The sequence below is a fragment of the Mastigoproctus giganteus genome, chromosome 2 (genome assembly GCF_048544385.1).
Source record: "Mastigoproctus giganteus isolate SK-2022 chromosome 2, ASM4854438v1, whole genome shotgun sequence".
NCBI classification, from domain to species: Eukaryota; Metazoa; Arthropoda; class Arachnida; order Uropygi; family Thelyphonidae; genus Mastigoproctus; species Mastigoproctus giganteus.
This window is the reverse complement of record NC_143576.1, coordinates 204801986-204827344: the sequence shown is the minus strand read 5'-3', so window position 1 is coordinate 204827344 and position 25359 is coordinate 204801986. Positions and strand designations below refer to the sequence as shown.

The 25359-nt window shown below is 36.6% G+C and overlaps 1 protein-coding gene across 1 annotated transcript in view; it reads left to right on the top strand.

The window, feature by feature from the left end:
- Positions 1–25359, top strand: part of LOC150089952 (uncharacterized) — a 144314-nt gene that overhangs the window by 50845 nt on the left and 68110 nt on the right. Inside the window, exons 4-5 of the mRNA XM_090368920.1 lie at positions 5921–6108; positions 20411–20459. Coding sequence (XP_090225046.1) covers positions 5921–6108; positions 20411–20459 — 237 coding nt within the window. The remainder of the gene's footprint in view (positions 1–5920; positions 6109–20410; positions 20460–25359) is intronic.

The following is a 25359-nucleotide window of genomic DNA, read 5'->3' as shown; positions in this document are numbered from 1 at the left end:
AAAAGAACTGGATGCAGGGAATAACTTTGATATTATATATTTGGATCTTAGAAAGGCTTTTGATACTGTTGCACATGGAAGACTGCTGCACAAATTGGAGCAGTGTGGCATTGGAGGCAAATTGCTGCTATGGATAAGGGGATGGTTGAGTGGCAGAAGACAGAGAGTGGTAATCAATGGACACTGCTCAACGTGGACTAATGTTATTAGTGGAGTTCCTCAAGGTTCAGTGTTGGGTCCATTGTTGTTTTCGGTGTTTATGAATGATATTGATGATGGGATATCAAGTTTAATGTCTAAGTTTGCAGATGATACAAAGGTTGGCAGGGTCGTTAAGGACACTACTGACGCTATGCTGCTGCAACAGGATCTGGAAAGGTTGAACAGATGGGCTGAGAGGTGGCAAATGAAGTTTAACATTGACAAATGTAAAGTACTACATATGGGTAACAGTAACCCCAGAGCAATGTATCAACTCTGCGGTACTACACTGACAGTGGTGGAGAATGAAAAGGACCTGGGGGTAATTGTGCAGGCAGATATGAAGTTCTCTGAGCAGTGCAGACGAGCTGCAAGAGTAGCTCATGGTGTCTTGTCAATGATATACAGGAATTTTTCTAGCAGGGATAAGGAGGTGATTATTCCCTTGTATAAGGCAATGGTTAGGCCACATCTTGAGTACTGTATACAGGTCTGGAGGCCTCATTTCAAGAAGGATGTAGAGCTGCTGGAACGGGTACAGAGAAGGGCAACAAGATTAGTAAATGGAACAAAGGGTTGCTCTTACGAAGAAAGGCTTAAGTTTTGCAAATTACAGAGTCTGGAGACTAGGCACCGGCGAGGTGATCTGATAGAGGTGTATAAGGCTTTGAATGGTTTGAGCATGCTCAATGCCAATGGGATTCTTCATCTTTCTCAGAATAATCACCTCAGAGGGCATAAATTCAAATTGAGGAAGGACGGATGTCGGATAGATGTGCGGAAATTTGCCTTTGGCCAGCGGGTGGTTGGTTGGTGGAACCGACTTCCATCACTTGTTGTTGAAGTTGATAGCCTAAACAAATTTAAAGCTCAACTGGACAGGTATTTCGAACGAACGGAGGGGTGAAATGGGAGAGGGTTGTTTTTTTTTTTTTTTTTTGGCTGATGCTGAATAAGCTTGCTTTCTTGCATCATATGCCTCTACTAATGCTAATGCTAATGCTAAAGTGCCTGCCTTGCAATCCAAAGGTCGCGGGTTCGAATCCCGCCTCGGGCTTGGATCAAAGTACTGCAAAAACCTTGGGAGGTGCATTATGGCCACAGAAGCCAATGCGCCAACAACTACCAAAAAAAAAAAAAATAAGAACACCCCTTTGTTTCTCTCACCAATCTCGTTGCTCTTCTCTGTACTCATTCTAGCAACTCTACATCCTTCCTAAAATGATGCCTCCAGACCTGTATATGGTACTCAAGGTGTGGCCTGACCATTGCCTTATAAAAGGGATAATCACCTCCTTGTCTCTGCTAGAAAAATTCCTATATATCATTGACAAAACTCCATGACATACTCTGGCAGCCCGTCTGCACTGCTCAGAGAACTTCATATCTTACTGCACAATTACCCCCAGATCTTTTTCATTCTCCACCTCCCTGAGTGTAGTACCACAGAGTTCGTATGTTTCTCTTGGGTTACTGCTACCCATATGCACGATTTTGCATTTGTCAATGTTAATGTTCAGTTGCCACTTCTCAGCCCATCTGCCTAACTTTATAGATCCTGTTACAGTAGCATACTATCTTTAATGTCATTAACAACCCTGCCAACCTTTGTATCATCTGCAAACTTGGACAATAAGCCTGATATGCCTTCATCGATAACATTGATAAATACACAAAACAACACTGGGCCCAGCACCGAACACCGGGGGACTCTACATTAGTCCACTTAGAGCGTTGTACATTTGTTACAACTCTCTGCTGTCTCCCACTCAACCATCCCTTTATCCATTGCAGTAACTTGCCCTTAATGCCATGCTGCTCCAATTTGCACAGCAGTCTTCCATGTGTAACAGTATCAAAAGCTTTCCTGAAATCCAAGTATATGATATCAAAATTATTTTTAGTGTCCAGTTCCTTTGTGACCACATCATAGTATCCAATCAAATTGATCAGACAAGACTTCTCCTTAACAAAACCATGCTATGTCTGAACTGTAACTGAAATCTTGTCTAGATGATCCTGCAGTGCTTCTTTAACCAGTGCCTCCATTAATTTCCCTGGGACAGAAATTAAAATAACAGGTCTATAATTACTTGTGTCGTCCTTTGATCCTCCTTTGTGAATTGGGGTCACATTTGCACATCTCCAGTCCATGGATACCTACCCTGAGTCCAATGAAGCTCTCATAATTATGGCTAAGGTTTTGCTTACTTCCTTTGCTGCCTCCTTTAATATAACTGGATAGATCCCATCCACCCCGGGTGCCTTTTTTATGTTTATCTTCAACAATCCCCAAGGGCTCACATTTGGTGAGTATGGGCTTGGCACACCCAAGGTCCTGAGCTAGCATCATTCTTCTCTTTCTTGGTGATTCCTTTCTACTTCTCTCTCTCTCTCTCTCTCTCTCTCTCTCTCTCAGGGTAATAGGAAATTTTTTTTTTTTTTTTTTTTTTTGGCCGGTGCAGCGTAAGCCTCAGGCTTCCTTGCACCATATGGCTAATAATAATAATACTACTACTACTAATAATAATACTACTACTACTAATAATAATAATAATTTCTCCTCCACTTTCCTCTCAGTTATTACAAAATCATCTAGCTCACTGCCAGAGTTTAATTCACCTGTGGCATTCCCCTCCCTGAATAACTCCTCATGTGTGAATGTAGGTGCAAAATACTCATTTAGTTTGTTAGCTACCTGAGCAGGATCATCAACAGTTGATTCATCCCTTTCCTTCTAGAGTTTACATAGGTAAAGAACTCTTTGCTGTTTTTCTTTGCATCCTTTGCCAAAGATTTCTTATAATCTGCCTAATCTCCTTTGTGACTTGGTTACAGACCAGCTTATAACTATCATAGGCTTCCATGTCACCCATGAATTTATATGTATCCCATGCATTTTTCTTCCCTGCCACATGTCTCATTAGTTCATCTGACATCCATTTAGGCCTGAACCTTGAACAATATTTCTTATTTGGTTTGTAAAGCCTAGTATCTTCCAAGATTAATTCTTTGAATGCTTCCCATTTTGAATTTGCTGTTGGTAACATCATCAGTGGTCCCACCGTATAGAATTTAAATACTGTCTCAGACCACCGTAGTCGTCTTTACGAAAGCAAAAACCCTTCCCTTTACCCCTGATGGTAGTTACCTCTTTGAGTAAATCCCACTTCAGCACACTGTGATCACTGCCATCTAGTGGTTCCTTTATCTGCAGATTCTTAATGCATGAAGAATCACTACTGATAATCAGATAGATCAAGAGTATTACTCCCTCTAGTTGCCTCCCAAACATGCCGATGTAGAAAACAATCATCCAATAAATCCACAAAAGCCTTGAAGCAGTTGTTATGGTACTCTGGTATTCTTTGAATGCTTCCCATGTTACTGCTACCCATATGCAGTACTTTGCATTTGTCAATGTTAAACTTCAGTTGTCATTACTCAGCCCATATGCCTAACTTTTTTAGATCCTTTTAGACACCAACATGGTTTTGTTAAGGGAAAATCATGTTTAACTAACCTGGTAAGTTATTTTGATAGTTACTAATGAGCTGGATGTAGGGAACAATTTCAACATAGTTTATTTGGATTTTAGTAAGAATTTGACTCAGTCCCTCATGAGAGGTTACTGTATAAGCTGGAACATGTTTAGATTACTGGAAAAATTCTAAGATAGATTGCAGGGTAGTTGCAAGGCACAGGGTTGTGATTATTAATGGATATTCTTCAGTTTGGTGTAATTTTAGAAGTGGTGTTCCCCAGGACTTTCTGATTTTAATAAACAACACCAATGAAGGGATAGTGGTTGTGATGTCAAAATTAGCTGATGATATAAAGATTGGGAGAGTGGTTAATGATCATTACCAAGCAGTGTTCCTTCTGGATGACTTTAACAGGTTTCAAGAGTAGATAGAAAGGTGGACTATGTTTTAATGTAGCAAAATAGCAATTCCAGAATAACTTATAAACTTGGTGGGGTTGAATTAAAAATAGTAGAGGAGGAAAGGGATCTGGGAGTTCTGATATGGGTAGATATGAAGTTCTCCAAGTAGTGTAAACAGGCAGCCAGGAAAGCCCCATGGTGTCATATCGATGATTTATCGAACACTATTCTGTAAAAATAGGGAGGTCATAATTTCACTGTATAATGCAATTTTAAGACCGCATTTGGAATACTGTGTCCAGGCATGGGAGACCTCATTTGAAAAGACATGGAGTTTCTCGAAAGGGTTCACAGATGGGCAACTCATGTTGTGAGCTTGGCAAAAGGCCAACTGTATGAGGAAGGACTTTGATTTTGACAGAGCTTGGCAACCAGACACCTTAAAGGGAACCTGATAGAGGTTTATAAGCCTCTGAGAGGGGTCAGTGAAATAAATGAAGGTGGAATTTTCACTGTTATAAAGAATTCCAGAACTAGAGGCCATAAATTTAAATTATAGTGCCAGAGGTTTAGACTAGATTGTAGGAAATTTTCTTTTAGCCAGCGATTGTTGATTACTGGAACAAATTGCCTCCACAGATAGTTGAGCTGACAGTTTGATGAAATTCAAAGGTGAACTTGATAGTTATCCATGTGAGGAGGGAAGTGCATAATTTTCTTCTCATCTACTTTTTTTTTGGCCAGTGCAACATAGTCTGTGGGTTCCTAGCACTATATGGCTAATACTAACACAGTTTAAACTGGATGGAATGAAACAGTGGCAATGAAAATTGCAAAACTGAGAGCAAAGTGGAGGAGAAAAATTTTTAAACATTTCCACAAATAGTATCTGAAGAATGAACATTTAATAAAATTGATTATTCTATCACTTCGCAAATTCCAGGACCCTCAACTAGTAAGATAGAATTTACACTTTCAGAACACTGAAATGAAAAACATTTCACCTCCTTTCTAATTTTTTTTTTTTTTTTCTTTTCAGATTTTTAATTTTGTGCTCTCTAAGCTATTAGGGCATTCAAGAGCGAGGCGAGCACTATTTTTGTGTCTGTGCATTTTTTTCCCTTCACATTTATAAATTTCTACCTCATTCACACTTTTTTTGTACTCTGTGAAGACTGTGTCATCTGAAAAATGTATTTTTGCATTTTCATATTAGGCTGTCTGATTAAGGTATTAGCTTTTTTTCCTACTAAGGTTCAAGTTCGGTGTGCTTGTCATCAGTATTATCAATATTTAAAATTCTCCCTCTCTATATTTTTTAATCCATATTTTAATAAGGAATTATTCTTTTTTGTGGGATTTCATCATTTTATGAATGTATTTTTTTAATTTCTGCATGAAAGAATGTCAGATTTTATTTCATATTTGGTTTGCAGGTTGGATACATAGTACACTTACCTCTCTAGTAAATGTCTTGGAGCTTAAAAAGGGACCGGATGAAAATTGGTTAAAGACTGCCTGTTTAGTCCAATCAATGAGGAATTGCAGTTACACATTTTTCTTGGAAGTTACTATACCATTTTCCAGAAACAAAACATTTTAGAAGTTGAAAGGAAAATTTTTTTGGTGAACAAAATTTTAAATAAAACCCAAAGTTGAAAATACTTCATTGGATTATGAAAGTGGGCATAGTGATATGAGTAGAAAAAATTCACAGAGAATGTTCCGAGAACATTTCTGAAAATTATTCATTGAAAATCACATGCTTTAATTATTACTAATTGTTATGTCAATTGTAAGTAATTAAAAAAAAAACATTTTCCTTCATAACAGGACAATGTCTGCAATGTGGTGATAAAGTAGTTCTCAAGACCTCTTGGATTCTAAGGACGGTGGTGAATACGTGTAATGATACATGGAAATCAACGCTGATAGGTGAAGATAGTTTCACACGTTCTGAACAAGTTCCAGGACCAAGAAAAGATCTGGGGTCAGATGTGCCTGCCCGTCCACCTGGTTGGGTAAGTAGCAAAAAGAAGCTTATGATAAAATTATGTTTAGAATTTTAGCACCACAGTTTTCTTGCTGCCATGTTAAAATTAAAAATCAATCATAGAATAACATAATAAGGTATTCTTGAGTACTCAGCTACACATTGGTCCTTTAGGTTGTCACAGACATTCTCTCAGATATGCCAGACAAGCTGCACTTGTTACCTGGGAGCTTAAAACGGTAATGGAATTGATATTCGGATGACACTCAAGTCAAGTGTCATCCGAATATCAATTTCGATGAAGTCTGGATGGTCTGTGACAGCCAACTCCTCTGCTTGCACCTTCACGATTGGGGGGACTGTAATAACTGAGAGCAAAGTGAAGGAGAAATTGTTGAAGTTAAACATAAGGAAGGCACCTGGAGTGGACAGGATCTATCCATGATGGTGGGACTGTTAGTAATCCTGGGTATAACCCCCATGCACAAGCATACTGGTGGCTACCCAGGTGTGAATTAATGTAAGCAGGTGTCGAGGTATGGCAGCTACACCACGTGGAGGAATGCCGCCCCTCTGTGTTACCAGTCAATACTAGGTGGTAGATGACTCTCATCAACCAGTACAATACCACCACTTTGCTTATTGGAGGCTTAAAGTGGTGGAACCCATGTTTAGTCTCCAGAACTAAGTTCTGGTCAACCCTTCCCCATCTTTTCTATCATGCAGTATGACCGATGACTTTTGAGGTTATGATGGACATCACGGTGAGATCGAATCTTCCTTACATTTCGAGGGTACAGCTCTAAAACGGTGTTCGCAGGCCAGCCGCTAGTTAGTACACCAGACTGAACCTATTGGTAACTCTTAAGGAGGCTTCCAGATCAGCTACTGTATAATCTTGCTACCTCTACTCTGCCAGATAGTGACTGGAGGGAGTTCAAGTAGTGTGTTTGTGGGGGTATTGTCGAGGCCACGTTATGTCAAGGATATAGGTATATTCTTACCGTGTGTACATCCTGTCCAAAAATTTCATTACTTCATACAGCAAGTCCCCTCCCCACTTTTTCTTACTATTGAATACACCGCGAATTATCAAACTAATAGAGTAAGCTTATCTACGAAAAGGTGTAAACTTCCCAAACACTTCCTAGTTCATTTCACAAATATACATGGTCTCAATTCTAATCTCAACAATGTCCATTTCCACTTGCAGTCTGCCGAACCCCATGTACTTTTTCTAACAGAATCTCAGTTAACAGTCGATTCAACTATTGTTCATCTCAGTTGCCCAAATTATTCACTGTATGATTCCTTTTGCCTCAAAGGTGGTACTTGTGCATATGTCCAATCCGATATTCCCTGTCAGAGACTTGGTAATTTGGAATCTCCTCTTTTCGATCTTCTCTGGTTTAAAATCTCTCTACCTCATTCTGTCAAATTCATCTGTTGTCTTTACCGTTCTTCCAATTCCACTAATCACTTGGAGCTTTTCGATTCCTGTCTTTGCAACTTGACTTTCTCCAGTCCAAATTTCCCAACAGTGAGGTAATTTTCCTTGGTGATTTTAATGTTCACAACTCTAGTTGGCTTCCGTTTTCTAGTCACACCGATCCAGTTGGCCAAGATGCTGAGGCTTTTGCAACTACTAATGACCTGCACAGATTGTTCATTTACCTACAAGAATACTGGACAATCTTAACCATACAGCCAATACGCTTGATCTTTTTCTCACAAACAACCCTTCTAAGTACACGGTCGAAGTGAGAGGTCCTTCAGGCACCTCAGATCACAACTTGGTGATTTTCTCTTCTCCGGTGGAGCCTTTATCTCATGACTATTCCCATTGTGTTGTTTGGCATTACAAGAATGCAAAATGGGATGACCTGCAAAATTTCTTTTCTTTGGTCAGACTACTGTTTCAAAACTTCTGATGTCAACATGTGCTTGGATCGTGTCAGTGAAATTATTCATGTAGGAATGGAATCCTTTATCCCACACTCCACTTTAAAATCTTGTCCTAAAATCTAAACCTTGGTTTTTCCAATAAATGTGCTAAGGCTGTTCAAGAGAAGAATGTTGTATATCGTAATTGGCTTTTTTCCAATTCTTCAGTTTCATTTTCTGCCTACACCAAAGCTCGCAACAATTGTAAAGCAGTTGCGAGCTTTGGTGTAATCAGTCCAAACTAGATTTTGAACAGGCTAAGAGTATAAAACTTGCTTCTTGCCCTAATGGTAGCCGAGCATTCTGCTTTCTAGCCAAAGCTATTGGCCGCAACTTTTGCCCATCTCTGCTCCTACCTCTGTAAAAACCAGATGGTTCTGTTGTCACTTCAGCCAAGGATAAAGCTGACCTGCTAGCATCCATTTTTCTTCCAACTGATGTATTAATGATCTTGGTAAAACACCTCCCACCATTCCCAACTGTTCAAGAAAAAAAAAGTTGCACATTGTAACTGGCTTGTTTCCAATTCTTCAGTTTCATTTTCTGCCTACACCAAAGCTCGGAACAATTGTAAAGCGGTCATTAATCCGTCCAAACTAGATTTCGAACAGGCTAAGAGTAGTAAACTTGCTTCTTGCCCTAATGGTAGCGAAGCATTCTGGTCTCTTGCCAAAGCTATTGACCACAACTTTTGCCCATCTCTGCTCCACACCTCTGTCAAAACCAGATGGTTCTGTTGTCACTTCAGCCAAGGATAAAACTGACCTGCTAGCATCCCATTTTTCTTCCAACTCATTTAATGATCTTGGTAAAACACCTCCCATCATTCCCAACACGCTCCATTCAATGCCTCCTGTGGTCTTCCGTCAAAAGGATGTCAGAAGGTTTTTGACGAATCTTGATGCTAAGAAAGCTCCAGGTCTTAATGGTATTTCTCAACTTATTCTCAAATTCTGTGCTCTTGAACTTACTCCTGTTCTTTGCTGCCTTTTTTTCACTTTCTTATTCCAAAGGTGTTTTTCCTTCTGTTTGGAAATTTGCTCATATCCAGTCAGTTCCCAAAAAAGGGTGACAAATCCCTCTCATTCAATTATCATCCCATTGCAATTACTTCTACTCTTTCTAAAGTAATGGAGAAATCAATTAACCACCAACTCTTAAACTACCCAGAAACCTTCCGTTTGATCAATGATCGGTAGCATGGATTCCGTCAATGTCGATCTGGCTAATGTTACCCATGTATGGACAAATTCAATGGAAAAGTTTGGTGAAACACAAGCAGTTGCTCTTGATATCTCAAAGGCTTTCGATTCTGTTTGGCATAAAGGTCTTCTAAATAAGCTTCCATCTTATGGTTTGCCAACTGTTCACTCTGTACAAATCGCATATCCGCCCTACCATGGAATATTGTTTCCACATCTGGGGTTGTGCCCCCAAAATCTTTCTCAGGCTTCTAGATTCCATTCAGAAGAGGGCATTTAGGTTAATTAATGACTCATCTTTAACAGAGTCTCTCCACTCGCTGTCTCATAGACGTACTGTTTCTGCTGCATGCCTTTTTTACAGATACATCCATGGGCAATTATGAATTGGCTTCTATAATTCCTACTCTCCCTTTCAAAACAGTCCGATCACGTGCTGCCACCAGCGAACATCCATTTACTGTCCAACTTCAAACTGACAGAACCAACTTTTCATCCTCCTCATTTATTCATTCAACTGCTGTTTTCTGGAACAACCTTCCTTCATATGTCTTTCCTGAAAATTACAGTCTACAGAAGTTCAAGTCTCACGTCAACAAATATCTTCTCTCGTCTTCTCAACCTTCAACCCAAGCACGATATTAAGTATTATAGGTTCTAATACCTCTCGTGTTTGGGGTTGTCATGAAAAAAAAAAAACATCTGTTAACAAGAAAAGTACTAGTTTATCTTTTTAGTAGATTGCTATAAATATGAAATGATTTGTGAGAAGAAAGGCAGTTAAGGTTTCTGTACAGTTAAGTAGATAAAGAAAATGCAATAAAAGGGGTATTGATATTGAGAACGGGAGAACTACAGGTGGTAGACAAAATAATGGAAACACCTGTGATAAGATTTACAGGTATGCACTAATATGCTTTTAAAACAGCTGGTATTCTAAGTGGAATAGATTCAGATAAAACTTGAATTGTCTTAAAAGGAATACAGGACTGTTCTTCATGGAGGAATGTTTCGAGCTCCTTGAGTGATGAAGGTGGAGGAAATCTGCCTCTTACACTCTTCTAATATACCTACAGTGGCTCAATAATGTTTAAGTCTGTTGATTGTACAGGCCATGGGAGATGCTCAGCTTATTTTTATGCACCTCACACCAAGATTGGGCAAATTTAGCTCTGTGTGTGTGTTGTAGCATTAACACCTTGAAACATACCATTGTTTGTGGGAAATTGTTTGCACCATGAAATGAACCTGATCACTCAGAATATCAAGGTAATCCTTGGCAGTAACTTGTCCATTCAGGGTGATGCAATATCTTGTTAAGGAATACCAAGATATTACCATCCAAACCACTGTTGATCCTCCTCCATGTTTGATGATTGGCACAAGACAGGATGATGTGCTTCCTTTGGCATTCACCAGATGTAAGCTCTCCCTGATGTTGGAAAAAGTGTGAATTATGATACATTTCAAAATATGACATACAGTCTGTCCTCGTATAGCACGATAGTTGCGTTCCTAGAAACCCTCGTGCAATGCGAAATTGTGCAATATAAACAACAGGCCCTATGGGAAAAGTAGGGTTAGGTGCCGACCACACAAGATTGAACACACATTTGGAACCAAAACATTACCAAGCAATAAATAATCGGGTAATTTTAATCGTTATAAAATATGTTAAGTATTTTATAACGATTAAAATACGTAATAAAAATATTATAATAAAGTATTTTTTAATACTAAAAAAGTATTTTTTACGAATAAAATACGTATTTTATTCGTAAAAAATGTATTATATTAAATAAAATAGTCGTAATAAAATACTTACGTATTTTATAATACGTAAGTATAAATTATAATACGTAAGTCGTAATAAAATATTGCTAATGCTTTTGCTTCTATCGTAAGCAAACTTGCTTTTTGTTTGATTTTCTATCCAAACAGATGACAGCCGTTCCATCTCTTCCAATTCTTGTGTCTTAATCTAATGGATTTTAATTACACTGAGTTGTTCCTGCTATGAAAGTTGTTTTTATTTTCTCTGCATTCTTTGTAATTCTCGGCGTTGCCTCATTTAGGTCTGTAGCACGTGCAATATCACATGGTCTTTCATTTCGCTCAAAGCGTTTCACAATTTCATATTTTTTCTCTATCGACAGAGGCGGACAGAAGCCTTACGGGGGAAACCACGGTGGGCCGGAGGCCGGTGTGATTTTGGCCATAAACCGTAGTATGAGGCCACTATAAATTTTCCCGGTTAAGAATTTTTGATCCAGTCCGCCTCTGTTTATCGATATTGCTTTTTTTTTTCACTGAATCTGCAGTGTCTTAGCCAGAACGCTTCCTTTTCACACCCTTTTAGTATTTTACTCATTTTTAGGGAATAAAGCACAATTACAAAACGAGGAGGCACGCTTGATACACATAAACAAAGCTGCGCGCGTGCAGCAACTGAATAAACAACACCGTAAAGTCCGAGATACACTATTAACACCTCACATTTTACTAAAGCACATTTCTGGGGGTTACTACCATAAAACAATAAAAACAATTTCCAGTTGCGTTTCTGCTAGTGGAATCTGTTATAAACTGGTAGTAAACTCCATCTAATTGCATTTGCTATTATATCGATAACTGGAATTGTGTTGGTTTTTACATTATTATGGTGAAATGTGTTTCTCCTTCACTGATATAAAACACATAAATACATTTTCAGAATCTTCTTCTTCATTACTATCGTGTTGCGTTCAGTTGGGGTGATTCCGCGTTCGACTGCCATTTCCTGTAAACACAGGCGAATCGTGTATAAGCGAATTCGGTTCGTGTTATATAAGATAACGTTCCCCTATTTATAAACCGTGTATGATCGAATTCGTGTAATGTAAACACGTGTTATACGAGGACCGACTGTATTTCCAATTATCAAGTGTTCAGTTTTTGTTTTGCTTACATCATTGCATTGGCACCTCCGTAGCCAGGTGGGCAGGAGCAGCAGTGTGTTGCACACACTTCTTGATTAGACTGGGGTTCGAGCCTGTGACCACCAAATACGGAGGATGCGGAAAGGTCAGGGAATGACCACTGCATATCCCCGGAGCAATATGGCCTTAATTGCTAATGCTCCTAAAAACCAAATAACAACAACAACAACATCATTGCATCCTCTTTCTTGCATTACTGTCAGTAACAAGTGGCTTGGCAATAGTAGTTATGCCATAAATTTAAGCTTTATGAAGTTCTCACCAAACCGTTTTACTATAAAATGGATTTCTGAGATTCACATTAAGTTCTGCAGTTATTTTTGAGGCAGTATTTTTTTGTTCCAGGTTAGAATCCTTTTCAGTGTGTGGTGGTCTCTTTCGATTTTTTTCAGTTTTTTGGTTTTCAATTTTCTACCACAATTCATCCTATCAGATATTGTTTTTCCATATTTGGTGAATACAGACATCACTTTCGATACAGTTTTTCTAGATACATTAAACAAATCAGAAGTTTTAGTCACTGATGCCCCTGCTAAATGTACACCAACAGTTTTACTTCTTTGGAATTCATACAGATTGGTCATTTTCTGCATGTACTTTTTTATATCACCTCTAAATAAACATTAGCTTTTATCATCTTTCCTTCATGCAGGAACAAAAAAAAAAAAAATCATTATTGTATGCTCATAAATACATCATACAGCCATTACAAAAGCTATTACTTTCAATCAAGTGTTTCCATTATTTTTTCCACCCCTTGTCTGTAGTGGATAGGAATGTTGGGAAGAGAAGGATGAAGGAAGGAGAATTATTGGTTTATCATTTAATGCCTTTTTTTTTTTTTTTTTTTTTTTTTGTAAATTCTACCAATCCATGACTTGGAACAATATTTGTTGTGTTTTCTGTTAAAATTGATTTCATAATTTGAAGCTTGACAACAGTTTTCTGTTTAACCCACAAATCTCATGTATTATATTCTAACAACACTATGGGAATCATCCATATTGCTCTGTTTATCAAAATACATTAATGTTTGATGAACTCTTTAACAAACTCTGCCATAAGCTATTGTCTGATCATTTATTATCATTAATAGTAGTACTGGCAAATTTTGAAAGCATCAACCAGAAACACACACACACACACTACTCCATTTGTTCATCCTTTCTAACAGTATGTCTAATTCTTTTTAAAATTTACTCAATCCATATAACCTTCCACTGCTAACATGGCACATGATAGGCTTAACTTTTTAAAATTTTTCTGTTACTTTTTTAAATTCTTATATAAAATCCTCCTGTGTATTTTTGCCTACCGATATTCTCTAACTGGTTATATATACAGTATTTTCTGTTTCCATTTCAGTATACTATGAATTACAAGACATTGAATTTTGTTTGGTGTTTAACATGCTCTGGGTAAGCAAAATGGCTACCTTTTTCTAGGCAGCTCCCACTCCTACGTGGTGCCTATAAGATACCAGCAGCAGGTGTCTAATCTTGTGGAGCTTTTATTTTGCTGGCTAAACATAAACAGCTAACAAAAATACAGGCATTGATGTTGTGTCTGCCAGGTACCACATGAGCATCTTGGTTTCAGACTGGGGGGAATCAGTGACCATAAAAAATATGATAAAAACTTTTTTTTATTATTATATTGGTTTCTCTCATTTATTTTCATTCAATATTTTTAATTGAGTTTAGCAAATAATAATAGATCACAATTTTCAATTCAGTAAAAAAGCTAAATATAAAATTTTTATAATTAAAATGAAGAGGATCACATACATGCCATGCCAGTATCTTTGTTAAAATTGAAGGTGTGAGTGACATCAGGTGCCCAGCCTCAAATACTTCAGTCAGGTCTCCTTGCAAGTTTCCAAGCACTGCAATTTTCAGAACTGAAGCCTTTTGTGGTAAGAGTACCCTCTTTACTAATCTGGCTGCTCTTCTCTGCACCCATTCTAACAGACCCACATCATTCTTAAAATGAAGCTTCCAGATCTGAATGCAATGCTCAAGTTGTGGTCTAACCATTGCCTTATACAATGGGATAATCATCTTTTTCTCCCTGATGGCAGCATTCTTGTATATCATTGACTAGAAGCAGCCTGTCTGCATTGTGCAGAGAACTTCATGTTGGATTGTACAATTATTTCCAATCTTCTTAATTTTTCTAGGTCTTGCCCATGATTCCTGTAGTTGATTACTTGATTCCTGCAGATTCCTAGTAGATTTACCTCTATTCTGTCTCACCAAGATATATTTGAATTCCATAAATGAAGAATAATTTCAAGAAGTTGGTTTTATTTAAAATGGTCATGAAAATGCTAAGTTTGTGGTCGTCGGGATCTTGTAGCTTTTCTGAGGAGATGAGACACTGCTGGCTATCTTTTCTTCTTTTTCTCTCACTTTTATTTTTTTGTGATTTAATCTGATTCACTTATGGGATCTTTTTAGAGAGTGGTCTCAAACCACTCTCTAAAAGTCAAATTTTAGTAAAATTTGAATCAAATTAAATCAATCAAATTTTAGTCATCGGTTTGAACTATTTTGATATATTTCTGAGTATATTCTAGCAGATTGTAGATTCCCAGGGCCAGTTCACAATTTGCAGCATTCTAAGTAATAACATTAATCTATTTTAAGTAAGACAGTTGTAAGACCACATTGGGAATAGTGTGTTCAAGTATGGAGACTTCATCTGAAAAAGATATTGAGCTTCTTGAAAGGGTCCAAAGATGGGCAACTCACATGGTAAGATCAGCAAAAGGGTGACCATATGAGGAAAGACTCAGATTATGTAAAAAAAGCTAAGCACGATTTTATAGTGCTTGTCAATCAAGCACCTCAGAGGTGACCTGATTGAGGTTTATAAGGCTCTGAGAGGGGTTAGTAAAATGAATGGTGGAGTGGAATTTTCACTGTTATAGATAGAGAATTCCAGAACTCGGGGGCTTAAACTCAAATTACAGGGGAAGAGGTTTAGACTAGATTGTAGGAAGTTTTCTTTTAGCCAGCAAGTCGCTGATTGCTGGAAGAGGTTGCCTTTGCAGGTAGTTGAGGCTGTCAATTTGAATAAATTCAAAGGGAAACTGGATAGTTACCTATGTGGGGGAGCAAATAATTTGTTTATTTACTCTTTTCTACTCTTTTTTTTTTTTCCAGACAGTTCAGCAAGCGCCTCTGTGGCTCCCTTGCACTATATGGCTATTACTAAGTAGGATTCATTGGCAATTCATTAAGCAGTCTCTTTTTAATAATATCATGTAGATCAAAGTGCATTCTAGAGTTTGCCAGTGCATGAAAGAAAGATTTCAAGTTTCTGTGAAAGATGAAATTTACACTTCCACCTGAGACAACATAAATCTGAGTGGGGTAAAAATAACATTATAGAGAATTATTTCAGTCTTCAAAACTCCTCAGACCTTTTTTGTGAACACATGACAAGTGGCAAATCACTATATATATATAATTGTAGAATAAAGGATGAGAATTTATATAGTATATAGAAGGCCAGGGCCGGTGCTAGTATTTTTGGCACCTGAGGCAAAACCTTTTAATGGCTAAGGGTGGTGATTTGAACCGATTTTACTTGTTGCTGCCGCCACTTGTTTGGCATCACCAATATGGCAGTTTGAACTGATTTTGTCTCCCATGATCCTTTGCACAAATGACGTATAAGTGATGACGTTATCTCTACTCTGCTATTTTTTGCCACAATTTTTTAAAATTTAATTTAATTTTGCTACTGGATGGTGCCACGTGATTTTTACATAAAAGTAATTTTTATTTTTGTGGTGGGATTCAGAGGTCCATGTGCCTTATGGGTAAATTCCCTAACTACTGTCCTAATAAGACATTTATTTACAACATTGAAAATGTGGTATTAGAATGTAATTTGAACACAGTTATTTTTTATCAACAAATTAATACTGCTTAATCAACAAAATAAAATTTGTTGTATTTCCCCCACCATAAAATACTTTTTTTTTTAAAGTATTTTATGAATTTTAAATAAATATTTTTAATTTCACATTAGTGCTTAATCAACAAATTAATATTTTCCCAACTAAAAATATAAAACGTGTTTTTTAAAAAGCATTCATAAATTTTAAGTAAGTATTTTTTAATTTCACTAAGAAACAGATTTTAGGGTTGGTGTGCAGGCTGGTTCTGGGGGGTGCTGTATGTGGGCCACTCCTCTGGATATCTGGACTATTTTCTGCCCCTCCACAGTATGGTCTGATGATGGTAAGATGCCTGAAACGTCACCTTAAATGTATAGTGGTTTAGGCAATTAGCTTAATAAACTATATTATTAATTAATTTCACATGGTATATGAGTGGTATTAATTATAGTAATAATCTTAATGGAAAACAACCATGTAACATCCTACCCTAACTATATTTCTTTCTTAAATAATTGTCCTTAAATGCAAGAGGGTGAGGTGTGAATGTTTACTGTAATTAAATTTTAAGCTTTCATACCTACACTTTTGATTGAATAATCAATGCCTGCACTCAGCATTACAAGGGTGATTACCAGAATTTTATGGTCCGACTAACAGTACACAAGCATATATTTCTGCACTCAACATCATTAAGGGATTATGGATTACTGTATCTATTGCTGTGGTACATTTGTATAATTGTAAATAGTACAATAAATAAGTACAATAAATAAGAAAAGATATTTTGTATTTTGGATAGAGAGAAAGTATAAATTTTATATTGAATGTTAAATGTAAAACATTTTTTATTAACAGTGTGGTGCCTATTTGAAGCAACGACTGTGGCAAATGCCTCACTTGCGCACCCCTAGCGCTGGCCCTGTAGAAGGCCTTCATTCCAAATACAATTAAAGGTGATTTAGAAATATCTAGTGAAGCATTTCTCAAATTTATGTTTCTAATGACCTCTTAAAAGAACAAACCAGCCAGAATAGAATGATGTGAGTCAAGAGACCCTCACCTTGCAGTTTCCATCCCTTTTAACTACTTGTGTGATGAAAATGTAAAACTTACTTGTTCTTAGATTTTTTATTTTTGTGAGACATGTTCTCGAGTCACGAGACTTGTCAATTCAAAAAAAAAAAAAAAAAAAAAAGTTACACGTCTTGTACTGCTTGTTTACATTTATGCTGTTTATTTCTCCAGTTTATATGAGTTTGTGAAGTTACATGATGTAATATAAATGGTAATCATGATATCTAATGAAGAAAAACAGTATAATTACAGTATGATATAATATTTGAGCTCTCCAGCAACCACTTGAAATGTCTGTATAAAGTGATGAGCTGCCAAAATCTTAACAACTGGTTCCCTATAAAAAGTTCTGATTTAAGGGATATTACATAGTATGTATTTTTTGTACCTTTCTCCATAAGAAGTGTTAATGCATTGAGTCATTTGGAATCATACTTAACAATAACAATATAAGAAAACATTTATATGTTTATTATAACAGAAAAAAGTATTGCTTAATTAAATGAATTTAAAATGTGTACATTTGAAATTAAGAAGATAATATTCTCCTTTATGTAAAAATTTACTTGAAGTATCCACATATCCAGCCCATTTATTCCAGCCCATTTATTTATATAGTACCCTCTCATGGGAATCTAGGTAGATTTTAAGAGATTAAAATTGTAAAAAAATTTACTTGAAGTATCCACATAACACAATGCACAGTGAGAACCATGAGCTCAAATGAATAAAAAGCATTTTAGATCAACAGGCCTTAAGACCCCACATGGTATGTGGGGTCTTAAGGCCTGTTGATCTAAAAAAGGCAGAGATATGATAATGTCTCATGCCAGTCCATAACTTTAGAAATTAGGAGCAAAAGTTGAGCAAGGACACTAAGAAAATAATTGTATGTCAGAGATTTGTCTCTTTAATATGCCCTGAGGCCTGTTATTATTATATTTTCACTGACTATGCTGCTACATTATATGGTTTGTCCACTTATGACCACCTTTTGTCTCCTGCCTTTCATCCAGAAACTAATACAGCTAAGAATTTTTTCCTGTAATTCCAGCCCATTTATTTACATAGTACCCTCTCATGGGAATCTAGGTAGATTTTAAGAGATTAAAATTGTAAAAATATTTCATGGGCATTCTATATATGGTTGTAGTAACTACTAGTAAACTGTGATATGAGTGGTAGTGATGGCAGCATCACCGTAACTGTGAGATAGCAATTTATTTTTTAAGTAGTCATAATACAGTAGCCACAATAAGAAAAATAAAATTTTATTCAGAAACATTCAGATGTAGCAGTATTATAAGTTCTGAAGGGTGGAATGTGAATATTGGAATGTGTAATTAAAACAAACACTTAGATTATGAAAATTAAAAATGAAGAAGACTCTATGGAGAAAAATGTTACATTGGTCAGAAAAAAAATCTCAGCAAGAAATATTCAAATTGACTGTGCTTTTGGCATTTTTTTTAGATTATTACTAAAGACACAATACACACTGTATTGTGTGTATTGTTGCTATATAAGAAAATCACAGTTATGACATGGCTCCCTACAAAAATCAAACTTGTACAAATCTGCCTTACCCATTTATCACTGTTGTAATAACAAACAACACAAGGCTAGGAATGACCATGAGAGTGAGGCTTTGCATGACAAGAGATCATCAGTGAGTTGAGATTATTTTATTTGAAGGATGAATCACAATGACTGTGTACTTGAAGGGTTGCTGGATAAGGAAAAGGTGGATGGTTAGGATTGTCTGATATTCTTGTACGTAAATGAAGGATCCATATCTGGTGATTATTGATAGCAAAAAAAAATCGATTCCTACCAGCTTGGTCAGCACATTTGGAAAATGGAATCCAGATGGATTTAGGAACATTAAAGTCACAAGGAAAATAGATGAAAAAGTTGACATTCAACAAAAGAAAGTCAAAAACTTCAGAGTGATTCTTAAAGTTGGAAGAACAGTAAAGATAGGAAATGAATATGACAGAATGGGGTTATGAGACTGACTCAAAGGAGATCAAAAAAAGATTTTAGATTAGGATATTGCTCAGTACAAGACTGAGGGTGCTTTTTATGCCCATTCATAAAGTTTCTTGAATTTTTATTAGTTTCTTTGGTACAGTTTATTTTATTTTTATACAATAAAACTGTACCAGAAAATTTATTTTGGAAAGCAGCAAGTTACTCCTGTGGGAATAGAGGGTTTTTGAATGTGAAATAGCAAATAAACATGATCAGAATGATTTCCCACCCAACCAGAATTAATAAATAATAGAAGCAAGATGATTGATAGCTGAGGAAACAGGCATGCGTATCTTATCAAGCCTGCATGTTTCCCAATATCAGTAAGCTATTTCAGTACTCAAGGATGATGTTATGATATAATTAGCTGGTTCCTTGATAACTAATTTTTTTGCAATGATTGTTTCTTATTGGGGCTAAGGTAAAGAAAGCCTGCATGAGAAGCATGCAAAAGTTCGATGAAATTTTCTGGTAAAGTACTTTGCCATAACGGCATTTGTATTGTTGCTCACTTGGTAAACAGATGGTGGATGTTATTGGTCTGGAGTAGAAATCCCATGGGAGCTTGAAACCCTCAAAAGTGGAGGGGGGTAACCTGACCTATTTTCTTTAGAATCACTAATTGAGTTAACTAATTGAATCACGAACAGATATTGGAAGTTCTGGCGTCGTAAAAAATGTTCGTAACGTAGTTTCACCAGTAAACTTTTTCGAAGCTTGCCGTGCTTCTCGTGTGTGCTTCCTTTGCCTTTTTTTTTCTTAATTAACAATTTATCCACTAGTCCACCAGTGATTCTAAAGAAAAACGGTCAGGTTACCCCTCCACTTTGGGAGGGTTTCAATCTCCCATGGGATTCAATTTCTACACCTGACCGATAACACCCACCGTCTGTTTACCAAGCGAGCAACAATACAAATGCCATTACGGCAAAGTACTTTTACCGGTAAATTTCATCAAACTTTTGCATGCTTCTCGTGCAGGCTTTCTTTACCTTTGCCATAAATATAAATCTGAGAATTTTGCAGGGAAGCTTGTTCTGTTAGTTTTTTATTAAGAGATAATAAAAGTGTATTTGGTAAAATGATTACACATACCATAATTTCAGCAAAATATACATTTAAGATATATTATTACTTTTTTTTTATTAATATTTTTACATGAAATTTTATTTCCAAATCTTGTAGGATAATGATGTTACCGTTACCCCTCAAGATGATAAAGCTGAAAATGTAGGTGAGTGAGATGATTTTAATAGTTTTAAATGAATTAAACAAAGAAAAACTTAATTCTCCTTTTTCCTAATTATCCTTGATTCTGCTTATCTTATATTTCTGTTCATTGCCAAGAAGAGATATTTCTGTATTCAAGGCAACAATTTATATTTTCTTTCTCCCCTCCCTACAACAAACCATGTGAACTAACTCATAGTTCATAACTCATAACTCATAGCTCATAATTCATAACTAATTCCTCAACCTGTGTGCACCTCATGCTCCCTGCCGGTAATAAAGAAATGCAATTCTATAAAAACTAATGAAAAAAGGAAATTGGGTAACAGAAACTGTGCCCCAATTTCCCTTTTATAAGCTGGGGAAGCTTAAAATACTGGCCAGGGATCATGCTTGGACTTAGAGCTTGTGGGACTGAAGGGGACATGCTGCCAGAAGGATCCATCTAAATTTAACCATGTTATTTTCTACCCATCCCCCACATGACTTGCAGTGGAAAACTAGTTTGTTCACATATTCTCTCCCCCTCTCCAAAAAAAAAAAAAAACCAAAAACACTTTGATTTAAAATGAACAAAAATATTTTTAGGACTATGACAGAATAATGAATTAATAATTCAAAAAAAATATTGAGTAATAACTTAAAACTGGTAATTATAAAAATCTGACTAGTTAATGTTCTAAGCTAATAAAAGAATAATTTATAAAAAAAAATTGTGAGCTTTACTTAATGCAAAATAGTCTATAATTTTATTACAGTTCAATCCACTGGCAATGCCATTTTCAATTAACAAAATAGCCAAGTTGCTAACCAGTTCTTGAGGCACTGTTGAATGAATGTAAGTTTTATCATTAGCATTAGTAGTGGCAAATGAATCAAGAAAGCAAGCTTATACAGCATAGTTAAAAAAAAAAAAAAAAAAAAAAAAAAAAAACACACATCCTATTTCACCTATTCATTCCTTCCAATAGTTTGTCTAGTTCTTCCTTGAATTTATTTAAACTATCAACTTCCACAACAACAGATGGAAATTTGTTCCAGCAATCAACCACCTGCTGGCTAAAGGCAAACTTCCTCACATCTGTTCTGCAACTGACCTTCCTCATTTGAATTTGTGCCCCTCGTGTGTGATCTGAGCAAGAGGAAGAATCCCATCGGCATTGAGCTACTGAATCTATTCAAAGCCTTAAACACCTCAAACAGATCACATTACAGATGCCTAGTCTCCAGATGCTGTAATTTGCAGAACTGAAGCCTTTCTTGGTAAGGCACCCCTTTGTTCCACTCACCAATCTCATTGCCCTTCTCTGTACTCGATCCAGCAGCTCCACATCCTTCCTAAAATTAAGCCTCCAGACCTGTATGTAGTACTCAAGATGTGGCCTGATCATTGACTTATACAATGGGATAATCACCTCCTTATCCATTCTAGCAAAATTCCTGTATATCATTGACAAAACCTCATGAGTTGTCCTGGCAGCATGTTTGTATGTTCCAGAGAACCTCATATCTCACTGCACAATTATCCCCAGGTCTTTTTCATTTTCCACTACCCTGAGTGTAGTACCACACAGTTGATACGTTATTCTGGGGTCACTGCTACCCGTATAGTACTTTGCAATCATCAGTGTTAAACTTCAGTTGCTATTTCTCAGCCTATTTGCCTAACCTTACTAGATCCTGTTGCAGTAGCATACCATCATTGCTGTCATTAACCACCAACCACCCTGCCAATCTTTGTATCATCTGCAAACTTGAACATTATCTCCTCAGGGTCTAGTGTTGGGCCACTGTTGTTTTCTATATTTATCATTGATATTGATGAAGGTATATCAGGCTTCATGTCCAAGTTTGCAGATGAAACAAAGGCTGACAGGGAGGTTAATGACAGTAACGATGGTATGCTATTGCAACAGGATCAAGAAAAGTTAGGCAGATGGATTGAGAAATGGCAACTGAAGTTTAACAATGACAGATGCAAAGTACTGCATATGGGTAGAAGCAACTGCAGAGTAACATAACAACTGTGTGGTATTACGCTCAGGGTAGTGAAAAATGAAAAAGACCCACGCATAATTGTGCAGTCAGATAGAAAGTTCTCTAAGCAATGCAGATAGGCTGCCAGCACAGTACAGCTCATGGGGTGTTGTCAATGATATACAGAAATTTTTCTAGCAGGGATAAGGAGGTGATTATCCTATTGTATAAGGCAATGGTCAGGCCACATCTTGAGTAGTGCATACAGGTCTTGAAGCCTCATTTTAGGAAGAATATGGAGATACTGGAACGAGTACAGAGAATGAGATTGGTGAGCAGAACAAAGGGATGCTCTTACCAAGAAAGGCTTCAGTTCTGAAAATTTCAGCTTCTGGATTGCTATTTCCTTTTCTTTTATTAATTACAGTCGAACTTGGTTATAGCAAGCACAGAAATAATGATATCACGGCTGTAATGAGCAAAAAGCCATAATGATTTTAATTTACATGTATTCCCATACAGTCACTCACTATTATAACGATTGTACTACATGGATATACCATACAAATTTTGGTAACTATGCAAACATTCTTAATTGCTCAGGGTCAAAAAAACAATTCTTGGAATAGACAAAAATGAAAAGGGTGACAGCATTTATGACCACCCATATCGCATTGGATTAGTGGCTGGTTTAGAACCTTGTCTTTTAGGGGGTGGAGCTATACAGTAGTGCATTGGTGTTCTGCTTGTTGCATTACCCTATTTACAGATGGTCTTGTATTCACTGAACCATAAATTTATTTTGGGACTTTTAAGAATTTTGTCAATGGGACGCCTAAGAACTTTGTATGTATGCATTTCGGAACTTCTAAGAATTTTGTCAGTGGGATGTCTAAGACCTTTGTATGCATTTTGGGACTTCTAAGAACTTTGTGTGCTGATCACTTTACTCTCATTTTAAATAAAATCAGTTAGAAACAAACCCTTCTTTTGGAAACATGTTTACTAACAAAAGAAAGTGTCTCTCGATTCATGAAAAAGTCAAAATTCATGAGTTAGAATCTGGTGCAAAAAATGTTGAAGTGTGTAAAAAGTTTTTGCCCTCTTCAACAGTTATGCCATTGTGGAAGAATAAACATTTTTACATATCGGCACTGGTAAAGAACATAACTGATTAAAAAATAACGTAACTGATTAAAAAAAAAAATTAGAAATTGCGAGGTTACAAATGCCAATCAAGCATTGCTTCAATGGTTTGCTACACAAAGAAGGGCTGGATTTTCAATAGACGATCAGATCTTGGATGCCTAAGCGGAAAAATTTGCTAAACAATTTTGACACGACAATTTTGTATGTAACAACAGTTGGCTGGATTGATTTAAAAACCGAATACAAAATAAAATAAAAACCGCACATTAATACAAATAATATGTAGATATATGCTAATATTGTATTATTTTTTCCTCTCCAATATTTCTTTTGTTTTTTGAATCTATCTTTTTATCAAGTTGTTGAGAATTTAAAAAAATAGGAGGCAGATTTAATTCATCACGGATATAGTGAGTAATGGTTATAATAAGGAAATTTTGTCGGTCCCTTGATGCTAATTATAACCAAGTTCAACTGTATTTATTTTTTAAAATTTTCTTCTTATTATATTTTTTCCTTTTTTTGGCTGGTGCAGCATAAGCCATAGACTTCCTTGCACCATGTGGCCATTGCTAATACTAATACTAATTCAAATTATCAGTCAGTTTGGTAGATACTGACTTAATAGGTATAATGGAAATGTAGTATGAGGAATGATGAATTTAAGCACTGAATGTGCAGTGAGTAGAAAATAGACAGGTATGAAAAGAAGGGGTAGGAAGGGGGAGTCATTCTTCTAATGAAATAGTACATGATTGAAGAAGGGTGCTTCTGGATGGAAAACATCAAAATAATAATAATAATAATAACACTATTGGTCTAGTGGGATATAAGAGGTAAAACAACAAAATAGACCAGGAGCATGTCAACTGTGTGGGAAGTATAGCTGGTTGAAGAATAGTGGTAACACTTGGGTACCAAGGCTCTACAAGTTTTCAAAGCAGGAAGAGATACACATGTATGTAATTCGTTGTTAGCATGTGCATATCCCAGTGGTTCTCTAGTTTTGGAATTGTAATTGTTGGATTACAATGATAATTCCACAACTTTGGAATTGTAATCCAATTTGTGATAAAGAAGATTCAACTCTAACATGTCATAAGGAACTCTCTGAAAGGTGATAATAAATGGTATGAGATGGAAAGATATCATTTTAGTAACTAATGAAGTACATTCAGTTGCAGGTATATCTGCAAAATGCACCAAACAAGCAACAGTAGACTGTGAGCAACCACAAAAGCAGTCAAGAGGGAACTGCACAAACCACTTATACACTGCCAATTTCCAATGGCAATAGGAGTATAGTTATGGTCTACTGGGCCTCTGGCAGGATATGATATGTTCTGATAAGTCATCCTTTTGGGGGTGCCTCCATAGCCAGGTGGGAAGGAGCAGCAGTGCGTAGCACACGCTTCTTGATTAGACCGGGGTTCGAGCCCATCACCACCAAATACGGAGGATGCGGAAAGGTCAGGGAATGACCACCGCATATTCCTGGAGCAATATGGCCTTAGTTGCTAATGCTCCTAAATAACAAACAAACATCCTTTTGTGTGGGGGGGGGTTAGAATGGACGTGCACATATGTGGGGAAAGCCAAAGAAACTGTACCTTCTAGAGCTGCAGTTGCCAACTTTTCGGACCTCACGGATCACTAAACTCAAAATTTTGAATCCCTCGGACCACTAAACTCAATTTTGAATCCTGCAGACCACTACCATGATTTTTTACATAAAAGTAACATTCTAAATATGAAATGGTACTTACACTCGTTTTTGC